Genomic DNA, 16,306 nt, shown 5'->3' on the forward strand with positions numbered 1-16,306 from the left:
CCCTTGGCAAAGCAGACGCTCGTTGACCCGTGCAAGCAGTGTGGGTGCAATAATTGAATAACATCGATTTCTAAATGTATTTTGCGTCGCTCGCGCACGCGACGTGTACATTCTGGTCAGCATGTAAGAATAAACCACGTCAATATTTGTAGCCGTAGGTGGCAATATCGCACTAGGAACTGATCCCTCATCAGTATTATGGAATATTTCTAATGTTAAGGAAATATTTGAATTGGAGAAAGCTGATCTGAGAGCAGCACTCCCTTTCTTTCGATTCTGTCAGCATCGACACATAATCCATTCTCTCTGTGTGGTATTTTGTTACATCTTTGTTTCTTGTAGGATATATGCATCGTTAAAACACTCGTAAGCCTAAATTCCGTCACTATCGGGAAACCGGACCCTGATTCAGAATGAATTGGAATGAACAGGAATGAACAAAGGTGGAGAGAGAGGAAATAACTTTATTGGGTGTCTCTTTCCCTCCCTCCCTCTTTCTTCCTCTCCCCATGTCCACCTCAGCCAGAGATGCCAAACGCTAAAGCATACTCTATTTATATACTGTAACGTATAGACTACAGTGCATTCAGAAAGTATACAGACCCCTTCGCTTTGTCCACATTTTGTTAAATGACAGCCTTATTCTAAAATGGATTAAATAAAAAAAAATATCATCAACCTACACACAATACCCATAATGACAAAGCGAAAACAGGTTTTTAGAAATGTTTGCACATTTATTGAAAATAAAAAACAGATACCTTATTTACATAAGTATTCAGACCCTTTGCTATGAGACTCGAAATTGAGCTCCAGTGCATCCTGTTTCCATTGATCATCCCTGAGATGTTTCTACAACTTGATTGGAGTCCACGTGTGGTAAATTCAATTGATTGGACATGATTTGGAAAGGCACACGCCTGTCTATATGAAGTCCCACAGTTGACAGTGCATGTCAGAGAAAAAAACAAGCCATGACGTCGAAAGAATTGTCCGTAGCGCTCCGAGACAGGATTGTGGATACCAAAAAATGTCTGCAGCATTGAAGAACTCAGTGGCCTCAATCTTTCTTAAATAGAAGATGTTTGGAACCACCAAGACTCTTGCTAGAGCTGGCTTCCTGGCCAAACTGAGCAATCGGTCCTTCCAGAAGGACAACCATCTTTGCAGCACTCCACCAATCAGGCCTTTATGGTAAAGTGGCCAGGCGGCAACCACTCCTCAGTAAAAGTCACGACAGCCCGCATTGAGTTTGCCAAAAGACACCTCAAGGACCCTCAGGCCATGAGTAACCAGATTATCTGGTATGATGAAACCAATATTGAACTATCTTTAGACTGAATGCCAAGTGTCACGTCTGGAGGAAACCTGGCACCATCCCTACTGTGAAGCATGGTGGTGGCAGCATCATGCTGTGGGGAGTTTTTTCATTAGCAGGGACTGGGATACTAGTCAGGATTTAGGGAAAGATTAACGGAGCAAAATACAGAGATCCTTGAATAAAACCTGCTCCAGAGCACTCAAGGCGAAGGTTCACCTTCCAACAGGACAACGACCCTAAGTACACAGCCAAGACAATGCAAGAGTGGCTTCGGGACAAGTTCCTGAATGTCCTTGAGTGGCCCAGCCAGAGCCAGGACTTAAACCCTATCAAACATCTCTGGAGAGACCTGAAAATAGCTGTGCTGCGACTCTCCCCATCCAACCTGACAGAACTTGAGAGGGTCTGCAGAGAAGAATGGGAGAAACTCTCCAAATACAGGTGTGCCAAGCTTGTAGCGTCATACTCAAGAAGACTCGGGCTGTAATCGCTGCCAAAGGTGCTTCAACAAAGATACTGTGTAAAGGGTCTGAATACTTATGTAAATGTGATTTTTCCCTTCTTTAAAAAAATTCTGTTTTTGCTTTGTCATTATGGGTTGTGTGTAGATTGATGAGGGGAAAAAACAATTGTATTCATTTTAGAATAAGGCTGTAATGTGGAAAAAGTCAAGAGTTCTGAATCCTTTCCGAATGCACTATTGCGATTGATGAGCAAAACAGATTTTTAATTATGTTATTCAGCAATCTGACCCCCTGGGTGTGTGCATGCCAGTAAAGCTAATTGGACCCAGAGAAACGAGAGGCCTGTGTATGATTTTTCAAAAAAAAATGTATGTTCTCTAATCTAATAAGAAATTCTTCACTGTTTTTTTCTGCTCTCTATTGAATGTAGACCTCAATACTCTGCGAGGGATGTGTGTGTTGACTGTGTCCATTAACAAGAAATAAGCTGACCCAGGCAGGGCTGGACTCTGCAGTAATACAGTGTTTATATCGTTGTATTACCCACTGGGCACACTATTTAGTGGATTACTGTATGCTAAAGATATGGTGCCAGTTTGGTTTAGCCTCTGGATTGGAAAGTTAGAACTGCTGTACTATGCTTAGGCCCACTTATGCGAAAAGCAAACAACTGGCAACATACTCTGTGTCGGCTGTTACTGGTAGCCTGCGTGGAAGATACGCTACTTACGTTCCCCTGAGCTGTACTGTTTACTGTATTGTTTTGTTTTTTTTCCTTCAGGGTAAGATGGTGAAGGGAATGGGTGGAGCCATGGATCTGGTGGCCAGCGCTGGAACCAAGGTGGTCGTCACCATGGAGCACTCAGCTAAGGTTAGAGTGTGTGTGTGTGCATGCCAATCCAAGGCCACCCAGTTCCAGATGTGTCTGTGTGACTCCAGATCAGCTATATTTTACACATCAGATATGTGCTAATGCATATACTGCTCTCCTTGGCTGCCTTTTTACTAAATATATTCTGTGATGTAACCTCCTAAAGTGGTTTAGAGAGCAGAGTTTAATGAAGGGGATTCCTCCAGCAGCTTCCATCTCTAATGTCTTGTTCCACTCTCTGAGGGTGATGAGTCAGTCCCGTTGATGCGCTTCTGATTCCAGTAATGGATGAACTAATGATTCAGTGATGCCTCTAATAGTCCCAGAGCTCCTCATAGGCTGCTTGGTGCTTATATGGACTAATACTCCCATCCATTACCAATACATACTGTAGTACCCACCTGATCATGGCAGTAAAATGCACAAAAAAAAAGCCTCTGTAATGGGAATATTTGTAGCCCTACTTGTCCAGGCTTATGATTTACATTTGAGTCATTTAGCAGACACTATTTTTTTTCACCTAGTCGGCTCGGGATTTGAATCGGCGACCTTTCGGTTACTGAACCAACTCTCTTAACCGCTAGGCCACCTGTCACAATTGATAGATGATCTGTAATGGAAGTATTTATGGCCGTGGCTTTCCAGACCTATCAACTGTAATGGGAGTACTTGTAGCCCAGTCCAGATGGCGGAGCAGGTGGATGTGAATAGGGACATGGAGATGTTTACTGATACCTGTTGACCGCTGCAAAGGTCTTATTTATTTATCATGGTCCCCCACTCTGCTCATCATGAGCAACCTGTGTGTGTGTCTCCTCACAAGGATAGTAAAACAAGGAAAATTCAGAAAAGTGGGGACGTGACATCGGCCCCCACAAGAAGAAAAAAAAAGGCTATTTTAGGCTTAGCGGTTAGGTTAAGGGTTAGGGTTACAATTAGGGTTACAAAGGATTTTGAATGGGAATCAATTGTTTGGTCCCCACAAGGATAGTAAAACAAACATATGTTTGTGTAGGGGGTGAAAGGGAGGGTCAGCAGGATCACACACCCCTAGGGCAGAGAATAACGAGAGCCCAGCTGCCCTTCCTCCACACACACACACACACACACAGGTGCTTTTCTGTGGACAGTGAAGACGCTTACCACACATTATATCGAAAGCCCTGATAACTGTCATAGTGAATAGTATGGTACAGTAGAAACAGTTCTTGTTGGACAGACGCAGGGGTGTAGCCGTAGTGACCAGTTAAACTGGGTGGTTGTTTGACATAAACTGTTCTGTCTCGTTCTCTCTCCACTTTTCTCTTTCCCTTTATCTTTGTCAGGGAGGAAAACACAAGATTCTGGACACGTGCAACCTGCCACTGACAGGAAAACAGTGTGTGGATCGGATCATCACTGAAAAGGTGTGTGTTTGTGTGAAAGTGCATACTGTAGGGCTGTTTGAGTTCTGTGTGTTTCCCTGTGTGTCTCTGTTCCCTCTTTTCAGTTTGCCAATGTGTCCCACATATCTGTGTTGTCTAGATTCAATTCACTGGCTTACAAATCAAGCTCCTCACGACACATGCCTCATTTGAATCTCTCCCACACAGAAAGATTGAAGTGACTCTTCAAAACGAATCTGTATATTTTGGAGCCCAACTCGGCCTATTCAGACGCCTGGGTTATATCATACCTAAGCTGAATGTGAGTCATAATGTCAGGCTTTATGTGAAACACTTTGCTCCAGTGACAATACATTACTGCCTCTGTAGGCCTAGAGCTGACACTCTCCTCTCCAGCTCACAGAATCATGAACGTTTACAGCATTGGAAAAGGTTGAAAGAGTACAAACAGAATTGCTTGGCTTTAGCAGCCACTGGGCTTGTGTTTCAGTATTCTGAACAATAGACCAAATCTATTTCCCTGGTAAGTTTATTATAGACATTGGAACACAGAAAGAAAGGTGAGAAAAACACACACACACACACACACACACACCAGGGACTGATATATATATTTGATGCTGCAGAGGGACCTGGGGAGATGGAAATTACATTTATTTGGTTAACCGTAATCCAATCAGCAGATTGCTCAATATTGATTTGATATCCCAGAACGTAGGGCTGTCTTTTATGGAGATGTATTTTAATGATGTTACTAGCTCCACCACATGGCCCACCTAAGCGCTAATAATGCTTCATCTGGAAACCACTAACCCCCAATGAGCTCTAGCGTTCTTACAACGTTTGCAAAGCTGCACATATATTATTACTGTTTCAGTATAAACAAGTTACCCCTAGGATGTCTAATGTTCTTACAATGTTTTTGTTCAATCACTTTGACAACACTCCTTTTGATTGGAACGAAACCTTCCATACATATTTGCCCATTGTAGAAGTGGTCAGAAAGTGACTTTTTGGACCTGAATTACAAATTATTCAAGAGCTAAAGGTGCTCAAAGTTGACCTATTTTGCATACCTCGCCATACCATGAGACATCCATGTCTTCACTGGAAAAGATAAACAGTTGAGATTTACATGATTTAAAAGCTTACAAACAGAGTTGTCAAACTTTTGATAATTTCTTGAAATAAAAAAAATGCGCGTCGTTCAAAGTAACATAATAACAAGAATCCCCATCCAAATCCATCAGTTTAAGCTAGAGATATATTGCATGGGCTTCGTCTCAATCCACCGCATCCGCTAATGTCTGCCTTCTGTTTGTCAGACCATGAGACATCCCCCAAAAACATTATTCTAACAAAAATGTCTGTAGCGTCTGAACGGTTTGACCTATAAACTATTAGGATGTCTCAAATGTGCAATTGGCATACTGACTGGAGGAATGTCCACCAGAGCTTTAAGATGGCGCCGGAGCAGAAGGCAGACGTTTTACGTGCCCCAAACTGGTTGTGTTTTTTTGTTCGTTTATCTGCGTTGTTTGTAACTTATTTTTTTTACTCTTTTTGTACATAATGTTGCCGCTACCGTCTCTTATGACCGGAAATAACTTCTAGACATCAGGACTGCGATTACTCACCACGGACTATCAGAATCCTTTTTCTTCTTTCACGAGGTGGAGGATTTACGGCTCCCTCGGGAACAGGCCCCGACCCCAGTGATCTATGTGAAGAGGAGGAAGAGAGGCCGGAGAGCGGGCTGCCTTCTGAGAAGTCGGAGGCGATCGAATAAACCCTCACTACCTTCAATTCTGCTAGCAAACATGCTACCTTTGGACAATAAAATGGGCGAGTTACTGGGAAGATGAAACTACCAACGGGAGATTAAAAACGGTAAAATCATATGCCTCACGGAGTAGTGGCTGAATGACGACAATATCAACATACAGCTGGCTGATTATACGATGTACCGGCAGGATAAAAAAGCAGCGTCTGGTAAGACAAGGGGCGGCGGTCTATGTATTTTTGTAAACAACAGCTGGTGCACGATATCTAAGGAAGTCTCGAGCTATTCCTCGCCTGAGGTAGAGTTTCTCATGATAATCTGTACACCACACTACCTACCAAGAGTTTTCATCTGTATTCTTTTTAGCAGTTTACATACCACCACAGTCAGAGGCTGGCACTAAGATAGCATTGAATGAGCTGTATTCCGCCCAATGCAAACAAGAAAACACTCACCCAGGGGAGGCGCTCCTAGAAGCCGGGGACTTTAATGCAGGGAAACTTAAATCAGTTTTACCAAATTTCTATCAGCATGTTAAATGTGCAACCAGAGGGAAAATAACTCTGGACCACCTATACTCCACACACAGAGATGCATACAAAGCTCTCCCTCGCCCTCCATTTGGCAAATCTGCCCATAATTCCAACCTACTGATTCCTGCTTACAAGCTAAAATTAAAGCAGGAAGCACCAGTAACTAGATCAATAAAAAAGTGGTCAGATGAAGCAGATGATAAACTACAGGACTGTTTTGCTAGCACAGACTGGAATATGTTCCGGGATTCCTCCAATGGCATTGAGGAGTACACCACATCTGTCATTGACTTCATCAATAAGTGCATCGATAACATCGTCCAAATCCAACCAGAAGCCATGGATTACAGGCAGCATCCGCACTGAGCTAAAGGGTAGAGCTACCACTTTCAAGGAGTGGGACTCTAACCCGGAACTCATGTCTGTAGCCATGAAGTGCTTTGAAAGGCTGGTCATAACTCACATCAACACCATCGTCCCAGAAACCCTATACCCACTCCAATTTGCATACCACCAAAACAGATCCACAGATGATGCGGTCTCTATTGCAATCCACCCTTTCCCACAAGTACAAAATAAACACCTATGTGAGAATGCTATTTATTGACTACAGCTCAGCGTTCAACACCATAGTGCCCTCAAAGCTCATCAATAAGCTAAGGACCCAGGGACTAAACACCTCCCTCTGCAACTGGATCCTGGACTTCCTGACGGGCCGCCCCCAGGTGGTAAGGGTAGGTAACAACCCATCCACCACGCTGATCCTCAACACAGGGGCCCCTCAGGGTTGCGTGCTCAGCCCCCTCCTGTACTCCCTGTTCACTCATGACTGAACAGTCAGGCATGACTCCAACACCATCATTAAATTTGCAGATGACACAACAGTGGTAGGCCTGATCACCGACAACAACGAGACAGCCTTGAGGGAGGAGGTCAGAGACCTGGCCGTGTGGTTCCAGGACAACAACCACTCCCTCAACGTGATCAAGACAAAAGAGATGATTGTGGACTACAGGAAAAAGAGGACCAAGCACACCCCCTCGATGGGGCTGCAGTGGAGTAGGTTGAGCGCTTCAAGTTCCTTGGTGTCCACATCACCAACAAACTACCATGGTCCAAGCACACCATGGCAGTTGTGAAGAGGGCATGACAGAACCTATTCCCCTTCAGGAAACTGAAAAGATTTGGCATGATCCTCAAAAGGTTCTACAGCTGCACCATCGAGAGCATCCTGACTGGTTGCATCACTGCCTGGTATGGCAACTGCTCAGCCTCCGACCGCAAGGCACGACAGAGGGTAGTGCAAACGGCCCAGTACATCACTGGGGCCAAGCTTCCTGCCATCCAGAACCTCTATACCAGGCGGTGTCAGAGGAAGGCCCTACAAATTGTCAAAGACTCCAACCACCCTAGTCATAGACTGTTCTCTCTGCTACCACACAGCAAGCGGTACCGGAACGCCAAGTCTAGGTCCAAGTGGCTTCTTAACAGCTTCTACCCCCAAACCATAAGACTTCTGAACATCTAGTCAAATGGCTACCCAAACTATTTGCATTGCCCCCTCTCCATATCAATGCCACTCTATGTTGTCATCTATGCATAGTCACTTTAATTAACTCTACCTACATGTACATACTACCTCAACTAACCAGTGCCCCCACACATTGACTCTGTACCGGCATAGATTGTATAGATTGTTATTGTTTTACTGCTGCTCTTTAAGTACTTGTTACTTTTATCTCATTCTTATCCGTATATTTGGAAACTGCACTGTTGGTTAGGGGCTCGTAAGTAAGCATTTCACTGTAAGGTCTACACGTGTTGTATTCGGCGCATGTGACAAATAAAATTTGATTTGTTTCCAGAGAATTTAATGTTAATTTATTTACCATAAGCCGCCTCCAATGTCGTTTTAGAGAATTTGGCAGTACGTCCAACCGGCCTGACAACCGCAGACCACGTATTACCACGCCGGCCGAGGGCTGTTACAGTGACCATATCACCACAACACCGGCAGCCACAAGTTATGACCACAGTCAGATTCCATGTGACCGTTTAGTCACGGTAACTAGGCTTCTCCAAGCTATGCAAATGTAGTCAAAAATTCAAATCAAACACTTCATGAGAGCCCATGAGCGCATGATGCGCCACATTTCTATAGGCTATGCAATTGCCTGAGAACGGAGTTTTTAAAAAGAGGAGGATCCCGTCAGCTTTATATTGGCTTGGCCTACAATATTTATTTATCAACTTTACGAATATTAAGCACATTGCTTCACATTACAGGAGTGTAGCCTACCTGGCCTGCATGAAAACAACTTAGCGGCCAAATAACTTCTTAAAATTAAGCACATGAATCCGCTTTGCAACCGGTGTAGAGCCTAACAGGTATAAATAGGAGGCACATGAGTTTCAAGTTTGGGGAAGGTCATTTTCACCATAAAAAGGCACCTTTATAATAAGGCATTACATGCATAATCGCATTTGGGGTCACTTTTGAGAATGGTGTTTTCGCACTAATTGATTGCATTTTGGAACATTCGCGCTGATAGCCTACTGCCGTGTGCGCATTGCTGGGCTTATAATGTGAGATATAGCCTAATAGTTTATCAACATTTTAAGCTAAATGTTTTGATCTGTTGCATCATCCTCATTGCTTTTAAAATATTTTTTGATGTGAGTGGTTGTATCAGTTTGGGATCTATCGCATCCCACAACTGTCCCAGACTATGTTTGGAATATTTATTTCTCGGACAGAAGGACAAATTGATCAATAGAATAGGTAAACTTTTGTACTAAGGGGGAGAGTAGAATGACATAGACTAGTGCTTCTGCGGTTCATTAGGACTACTCATCTTGTTGGCTGATGAAAAGTAAATGTCGACAGTTCTTCTAACATCTTTAATATGCACCTCAGAATTCGATAAGAAGGACGCCCTGCAGTTGTGTCTCGGATGTGTCGGTCTTCACTTGTAGCCTACTTTGGAGCAGAGATAGATGCCTGTGACGAGAACACGATCACGTGATGGAAATTTGCTAATAAGAATTGAGATATCTGAGAGAGCCATGTGAGTGAGAGGTGCTTCAGAATACGCAGGAGGGATTTTTTTGGGGGGTCATTACAGCCACGTTAGGGGAATGCTGTCTTGAAATTTGAGGCATTATCAAGTGCTTGTCAAATTGTGAATGAGAGATTGATGAAGTGTGTGCAGCCTGTGCAAGAAACAACGCCGAGCTCATGCCTTTCATGCAACTTTTCAAATCAATCGTAGACGCATCATGCAGCCTTAGAATGTATTACGAATCAAAACAAATAGCCCAATGTTTGTATCACATCTAAAGTTGCATAAATAACTCTAAATTAAGCATATAGGAGGACCTGTTTCTTTGTTAACTGCTCAACACAGAATAACCGCATGTGCGCACTACCTCAGAAATTGTTTTGAGAAAACATCCTTTTCTATTTTATTCAGCTATATTCAATTGTATTCTTCACACTATAAAATAATGTCACGTAATTCTTAGTAAATCTTGTCTGCTCAATGAACTAGTGTAGCCCACAGCCCTATGGCATAGCCATATCAGGGCCTAACATAAGGACAACTCAGAGTATGCTATTCTGTTCTTCTTAAATAGACTACATTTTATTCATATCATGTTTCTTTAGACCTGTCTAAAATAAATAATGGATTTACTGTGATGGTGTAGGCTATATTAAATGGATTTATTAAACTTTTTAAAATGTAGATGTTCCAAAGGTCTACATCAGTGGCTTGACGGCTATGCGTAGAAGTGTTTATTTGAATTAATGGTCAATTACCGTCGTCCAGGTTAGGGGAGGGTTTGGCCGGCAGGGATGTCCTTGTCCCATCGCGCACTAGCGACTCCTGTGGCGAGCTGGGCGCATTGCACGCTGACGCGGTCGCCCAGTTGCACAGTGTTTCCTCCGACACATTTGTGCGGCTGGCTTCCGGGTTAAGTGGGCATTGTGTCAAGAAGCAGTGCGGCTTGGTTGGGTTGTGTTTCGGAGGCCACATGGCTCTCCACCTTCGCCTCTCCCGAGTCCGTATGGGAGTTGCAGCGATGAGACGACTATAACTACAAATTGGACACCACGAAATTCGGGAGAAAGCGGGGTAAAAAAACAACAAACAAAATTAAAAATGATTTCCGTATATGAACTGGAACTCAGTAAAATCTTTGAAATTGTTGCCTATCGCATTTATATTTTTGTTCTCTGTACATTTTACTTTAGTAAAAAAGTAACTCAAAGGATATACTGTTTGAGAAGCCACAGTTATTTTTTTATGGTAGGATTATAAAATGTTCAACTCTGAGGCTATCTTACCATGATTGTTCTAAATGAGATACATGGAGGATGCCTAACATTCTTACAATGTTTTCCAAAGCCTGGGCCATTATTACTGTAGTGTTGTATGTGTGCAGCATGGGGCTGTATGCTGTACATGTGTTGTGATTCCAGTGTTCTGACAGATGGCTCAATACATTTGCTGTTCCTGCTCATGTTTACCAGCTGTTCTGCGCCTGTTCTGCATGTCTATTCATCCCCTACAGGGTTACATAGCACAATTCCTATAATACAATTTCACAGTTTAGCAGCAGGTAAGCGTATCAGTCAGAATTTCGCCCAGAGCCTTACTGGTAGATGTTTCGATCTGAATATCGCATACTGTAGCAAGCAGGCACATTTTTGTATTAGTCCCATTTTATTTAACCCCTTTGTTATGGCAAGCCTAAATACATTGAGAAGTATACATTTGCTTAACAAGTCATATGGACTCACTCTGTGTGCAATAATAGTGTTTACCATGATTTTTTTTTAATGACTACCTCATCTTTCTACCCCACACATACAATTTCCTGTAAGGTCCCTCAGTCGATCAGTGAATTTCAAACACAGATTCAACCACAAAGACCAGGGAGGTTTTCCAATGCCTCACAAAGAAGGGAAGCTATTGGTAGTATTGTGAAGTTATTAGTTACACTTTGGATGGTGTATGAATACACCCAGTCACTACAAAGATACAGGCGTCCTTCCTAACTCAGTTGCCAGAGAGGAAGGAAACCGCTTAGGGATTTCAGCATGCGGCCAATGGTGACTTTAAAACAGTTACAGTGTATTGGCTGTGCTTGGAGAAGACTGAGGATGGATCAACAACATTGTAATGACTCCACAATACTAACCTAAATGACAGAGTGAATGGAAGGATGCCTGTACAGAATAGAAATGTTCCAAAACATGCATCCTGTTTCCAATAAGGCACTAAAGTAAAATGGCAAAGATGTGGCAAAGAAATTAACTGAATACAAAGTGTTATGTTTGGGGCAAACACAACACATCACTGAGTGTACCACTCTTCATATTTTTAAGCATGGTGGTGGCTACATCATGTTATGCATTATACTTGTCATCGTCAAGGACTAGGAAGTTTTTTATGATAAAAAGAAACGGAATAGATCTAAGCACAGGCAAAATCCTAGAGGAAAACCTTGTTCCGTCTGCTTTCCACTAGACACTGGGAGACAAATTCACATTTCAGCAGGACAATAACCTAAAACACAAGGCCAAATATGCTTACCAAGACCACATTGAATGTTCCTGAGTGGCCTAGTTACAGTTTTGACTTAAATTGGCTTGAAAATCTATGGCAAGACTTAAAAATGGCTGTTTAGCAATGATCAACAACCAACTTGACAGAGCTTGAAGAATTTAAAAAAGAATAATGTGCAAATATTGTACACTCCAGGTGTGCAAAACTCTTAGAGACTTACCCAGAAAGACTCAGCTGTAATCACTGCCAAAGGTGATTCTAATTCTGACTCAGGGTGTTGATTACTCATCCAATCAAGATATATTAGTGTTTTATTTTTCATATCGTTTTTTTTATATATATATTTTTACAAATGTTAGTTTTCCATTTTGACATTAGGAGTATTTTGTGTAGATCGTTGACAAAAAAAAAAGCTAAATAAATCCATTTGAATCCTACTGCATAACACATCAAAATGTGGAAAAAGCAAAGGGTTGGGAATACTCTCTGAAGGTACTGTAAGTGTTAAAATATTGACAATGCTTTTTGTGCCGTATTTAGTTTAATCTGATGGGATCTATGGCTTAATGTGCCCTATAATCTGTACTCTAACCTATCTGAGCACACCAGAGCAGACATCCTGTGACCCTGGGTAATGCTTGTTGCTGTCTACTGTGCTCAGCAGGACAAAAGGCTTCAGCAGTCATCGCTGGCTCCATTAGCAGCTCAGCTGGCTTCTACACAGGGGGCACAGAGGTGTAATGGAGGCCTGCACAGGATCATTGATTGTGTGTGTGTGTGTGTGTGTGTGTGTGTGTGTGTGTGTGTGTGTGTGTGTGTGTGTGTGTGTGTGTGTGTGTGTGTGTGTGTGTCTATTCAGTATTATAGGGGATAGTTTGGGTTTGTGCCAGGTGTAGAGAGGCAGATCGATGCCGGAGCCTGGTGTGCCATGTAGCCGTGTTTCTCTCGGCGTCCTATCGCGCCAGTGTCTTTCCTTTTCTCAATCTCTTCCTTTCTGTCTGTCTGTGCCTCTCCTGCTCGCTCTCTTTCTCTCGCTCTCTCGCTTTCTCTAAAGGCGGCTGTAGAATTATGACCAGTCAGGGTTGGAGAAACAGTGTGTGCTTCTCTTTTTTTCCACCCGTACATTTTTGCCTGGGTGCGTTTTAGAGTGATTGCGCAAGATGCTTCCCAACATTTATAAAGGTTAAAGCGTCCCCTACCCACCACTGTCATCACCACCTCCCTCTCCCCCTTTTTTATCCCTCTTTTTCTGCTCTACCCCCTCTTCTATCCCCATCCTTTCCTCCCGTTCCTTTGTGCCCTTCTCTGTTTTATCCTTGTTTTCTTTCCTCCCATCTGTCTCTTCTCATTACCTCGCTCCTCTTCCCTCTCTTTTCTCTCTCTCTCTCCTCACCCCCACCACTCTCTTCTCTACCTTTCCCTCTCTTCCTGGTATCCTCTCCTGTTACTATTCCCTATTTCCTTCCTTCCCCCTCTCTGTCCTCTGGGTGGATCAGGTAGCCAGCCACATGATCCTCTGTGCCCCTCTCATATGAGGACTCTTCACAGCAGCCTGCCAATGTGTGTTAGCTAGATGGCAGCGCTCCGCACAGTAACCCTGCGGAACGTGCCTGGTTTGGTAAACAGTAAATCATGAAACAGCGTTCCCCTCTGAAATGGAAATCAGCCCAAAATAATTACCTATTTATTCACAGTGGAAACAGACATTCCCCTGGTTCAGAGTAATTGCAGCAGCAAACTGCTACCTCTGGCAGTCTATTCCCAGAGTTGTACTTAATGTTCTCTGGTTATTCCCCACTTTCTATGTCTACTTCTGTTAAAACTGTTATTTAACCCTGTTCCAGGAGAACGCAATTGTGGAAAGGCTTTTGTTCAAGCCTAGCTCTAACACACATTATGCAACACAACAAGGTTTTGTTGATGAGCTGAATCAGTTGCATTATAGGTGGGATGGTGCAAAAGCCTGCAGTTATCGGAAAAAGGCGGAGAGGGAAAAGAGAGTGTAGGTTAAAGAGGAAACATTAGGAAATGAAAAAGTGAAAAGAAAGATTGTGGGAGAGAGGGAAGGGATGGCAAGAGGGAGTAGGAGAGCGAGGGAGATGGAGGAATGGGAGAGTCTGTACAGAAGGAGTCATCAGACTGATAAGATCAGACTAGGGATAATTATGACGAGAAGACCAGCTAATTTCACAGGCTTAGTGAATAACAGAACTTGCCTCAGTTTAGAAGACGCTAATCCATAGTACAGTGTGATGATGGCTTTATGCTGTTGCCCAGTGCTGTGGTCCAGTCACTAACGTCACAGACAGTCCAAGACAAGTCTCTGCCTCCCTTCCTTTGCTCTCCACCCTTACTCTAATTTTCTTTCCAAGTTTTCCCCTTCCTTTCCCACACTCTTCCTTTCCCACATTATTTCTCTCTCTCTATCTCTCTCTCTCTCTCTCTCTCTCTCTCTCTCTCTCTCTCATCCTCCTGCATCTCCCTGTCACTCCCATCCTACTAATGAGCTGTAGGTTCTGACAGCTTTCCCGAGAGTGTTGCTGGGTAATGTTTTTGTGATATATTCTTAGACCTGCGACACATAATAAGAGTATGCCAAACAAAGTCTATTAGAATGCATATTATCTGACTCCATGAGCTAAACGGCAGTATTCACAATCTAGTCATGATCAGAGAGGGAGGGAGAGAGGGTGAAGTCGTGGCCTAGAAGACCATGCCCCAAGAAGTCCATGTAGGTGCCTCGCCAAAGCAGGACAGGAACAAAAAGAAACAATGAATCTAAGACCCTCTTTTAACCCTATGACCTGTTTGTATTCAAAATATGAGTTGTTGATCAATGGCAGAGACACTAAAAGTGAACTTCCAATCAAATCACAACAGCGCCAATGCTTCGCAGAGGTGGGACAGAATGGGGGGTTGTTGAGAGCAACACAGATAATTCAGCATTCCTAAAAACAAAATAATCCTTGCATACAGTGTCTTAAGAGTCATGTCAGGGGCTGGGCCGGCCCTACATACCAGGGACAGACTGGGACAAGAATTCGGCCTTGGCATTTTATTCACACCAGCCCACATCACTGTGCACACCGTCAACTCTTACATTTTTTGTGCGCTACGTCATCCATTTTGTGATACGATACGAATTTCACAATTCGTGTGATGTTACAAATTCAATTTGTGCAATATGTTACAAATTTGTTGTGTTTAAGATCCCAGAGTGCGTCTTTTAAGCCACGTTTATAAAAGCTATAGTTAAGCAAAAAGGCCTGAGGAGGTGTGGTATATGGCCAGTATACCACGGCTAAGGGTTGTTCCCATGCACGACGCAAAGCGGAGTGCCTGGACACAGCCCTTGGCTGTGGTATATTGACCATATATCACAAACCCCTGAGGAGCCTTATTGCTATTATAAACTGGTTACCAACGTAATTAGACCAGTAAAACTATTTTCTGATATAAGATGGCTTTCAGCCAATCCGAATTCAGGGCTCAAACCACCCAGTTTATAATGCAAATCAGTGCCTGTCATATGTGTTTGGGTTGACAATAAGACCATAATTGCTATTTTTTTACTGTAAAAATAGAGATGAATTACATATATTTATGTCCACTAATTTCATAGGCTAATTAATTTGTGGATTAACACCTGAGGAAGTGGAAACTCAAAACACATGGACTAGATCGCTAACTATTAATATAATGCTCACTGCTTGTAGCCATGTATTCATCCAACAGTAAATGTGATGTCATAAAAATGTTTTGCAGTTGTAGGCTACCTATTGGCCTATGCCCTCGCAATGGTCGTGCCTCTCCCTATTTCAAAGCCATCTCAAATATCTTGGTTGTAAAATAGTTGTTGTTGAGCTGAGTATTGAGAGTTGAGAAATATAAATGCCACCTACAGAAAGCTAAGACACTCATCTTCAACAGAGACACTGGGACGAAGCTTCCAGAACGATGTTTTCCCCTACAATTGTAATTTTGAAATGGTGTGTGTGATCAGACTGCATTGACCTCTGGAGCGCATGGGGGGGAGGGGAGAGTGGCTCACTCGTCACAGCAGCAGGCCCCAACCAAACAGATACAGGAGCAAAACAGACACTTTCATTACAGGAATCATGAGGACATTGCACTTTACTGTTTGACCAATTCAATTTAGCCATCCAACGAATAGGATGTTTTGAGTGAGGTGACAATTTAGAAAGTGCTCTCTTGGCTGATTTAACGATAGAGAGTCGGGGCGGGTCTCTCTGAGCATTTTACTTTCAATGTGAATTTGAGCGACCTCCGCTCAGCCAATCAGAAAGCCGGGCCGGCCCATGTTGGTAGGGGTGCCGGCCGATTGCCCACTGAGCAGCCAAATGCTCATTGTAGAT

The 16,306-nt window shown here is 43.1% G+C and overlaps 1 protein-coding gene across 2 annotated transcripts in view; it reads left to right on the forward strand.

The window, feature by feature from the left end:
- The window catches only part of oxct1a (3-oxoacid CoA transferase 1a), a 106,670-nt gene that overhangs the window by 88,245 nt on the left and 2,119 nt on the right, over positions 1 to 16,306 (forward strand). For both annotated transcript variants that reach the window (XM_021606527.2, XM_021606528.2), the window contains exons 14-15: positions 2,567 to 2,656; positions 3,982 to 4,062. In XM_021606527.2, coding sequence (XP_021462202.1) covers positions 2,567 to 2,656; positions 3,982 to 4,062 — 171 coding nt within the window. The remainder of the gene's footprint in view (positions 1 to 2,566; positions 2,657 to 3,981; positions 4,063 to 16,306) is intronic.

The sequence above is a fragment of the Oncorhynchus mykiss genome, chromosome 6 (assembly GCF_013265735.2).
Source record: "Oncorhynchus mykiss isolate Arlee chromosome 6, USDA_OmykA_1.1, whole genome shotgun sequence".
Classification (NCBI taxonomy): domain Eukaryota; kingdom Metazoa; phylum Chordata; class Actinopteri; order Salmoniformes; family Salmonidae; genus Oncorhynchus; species Oncorhynchus mykiss.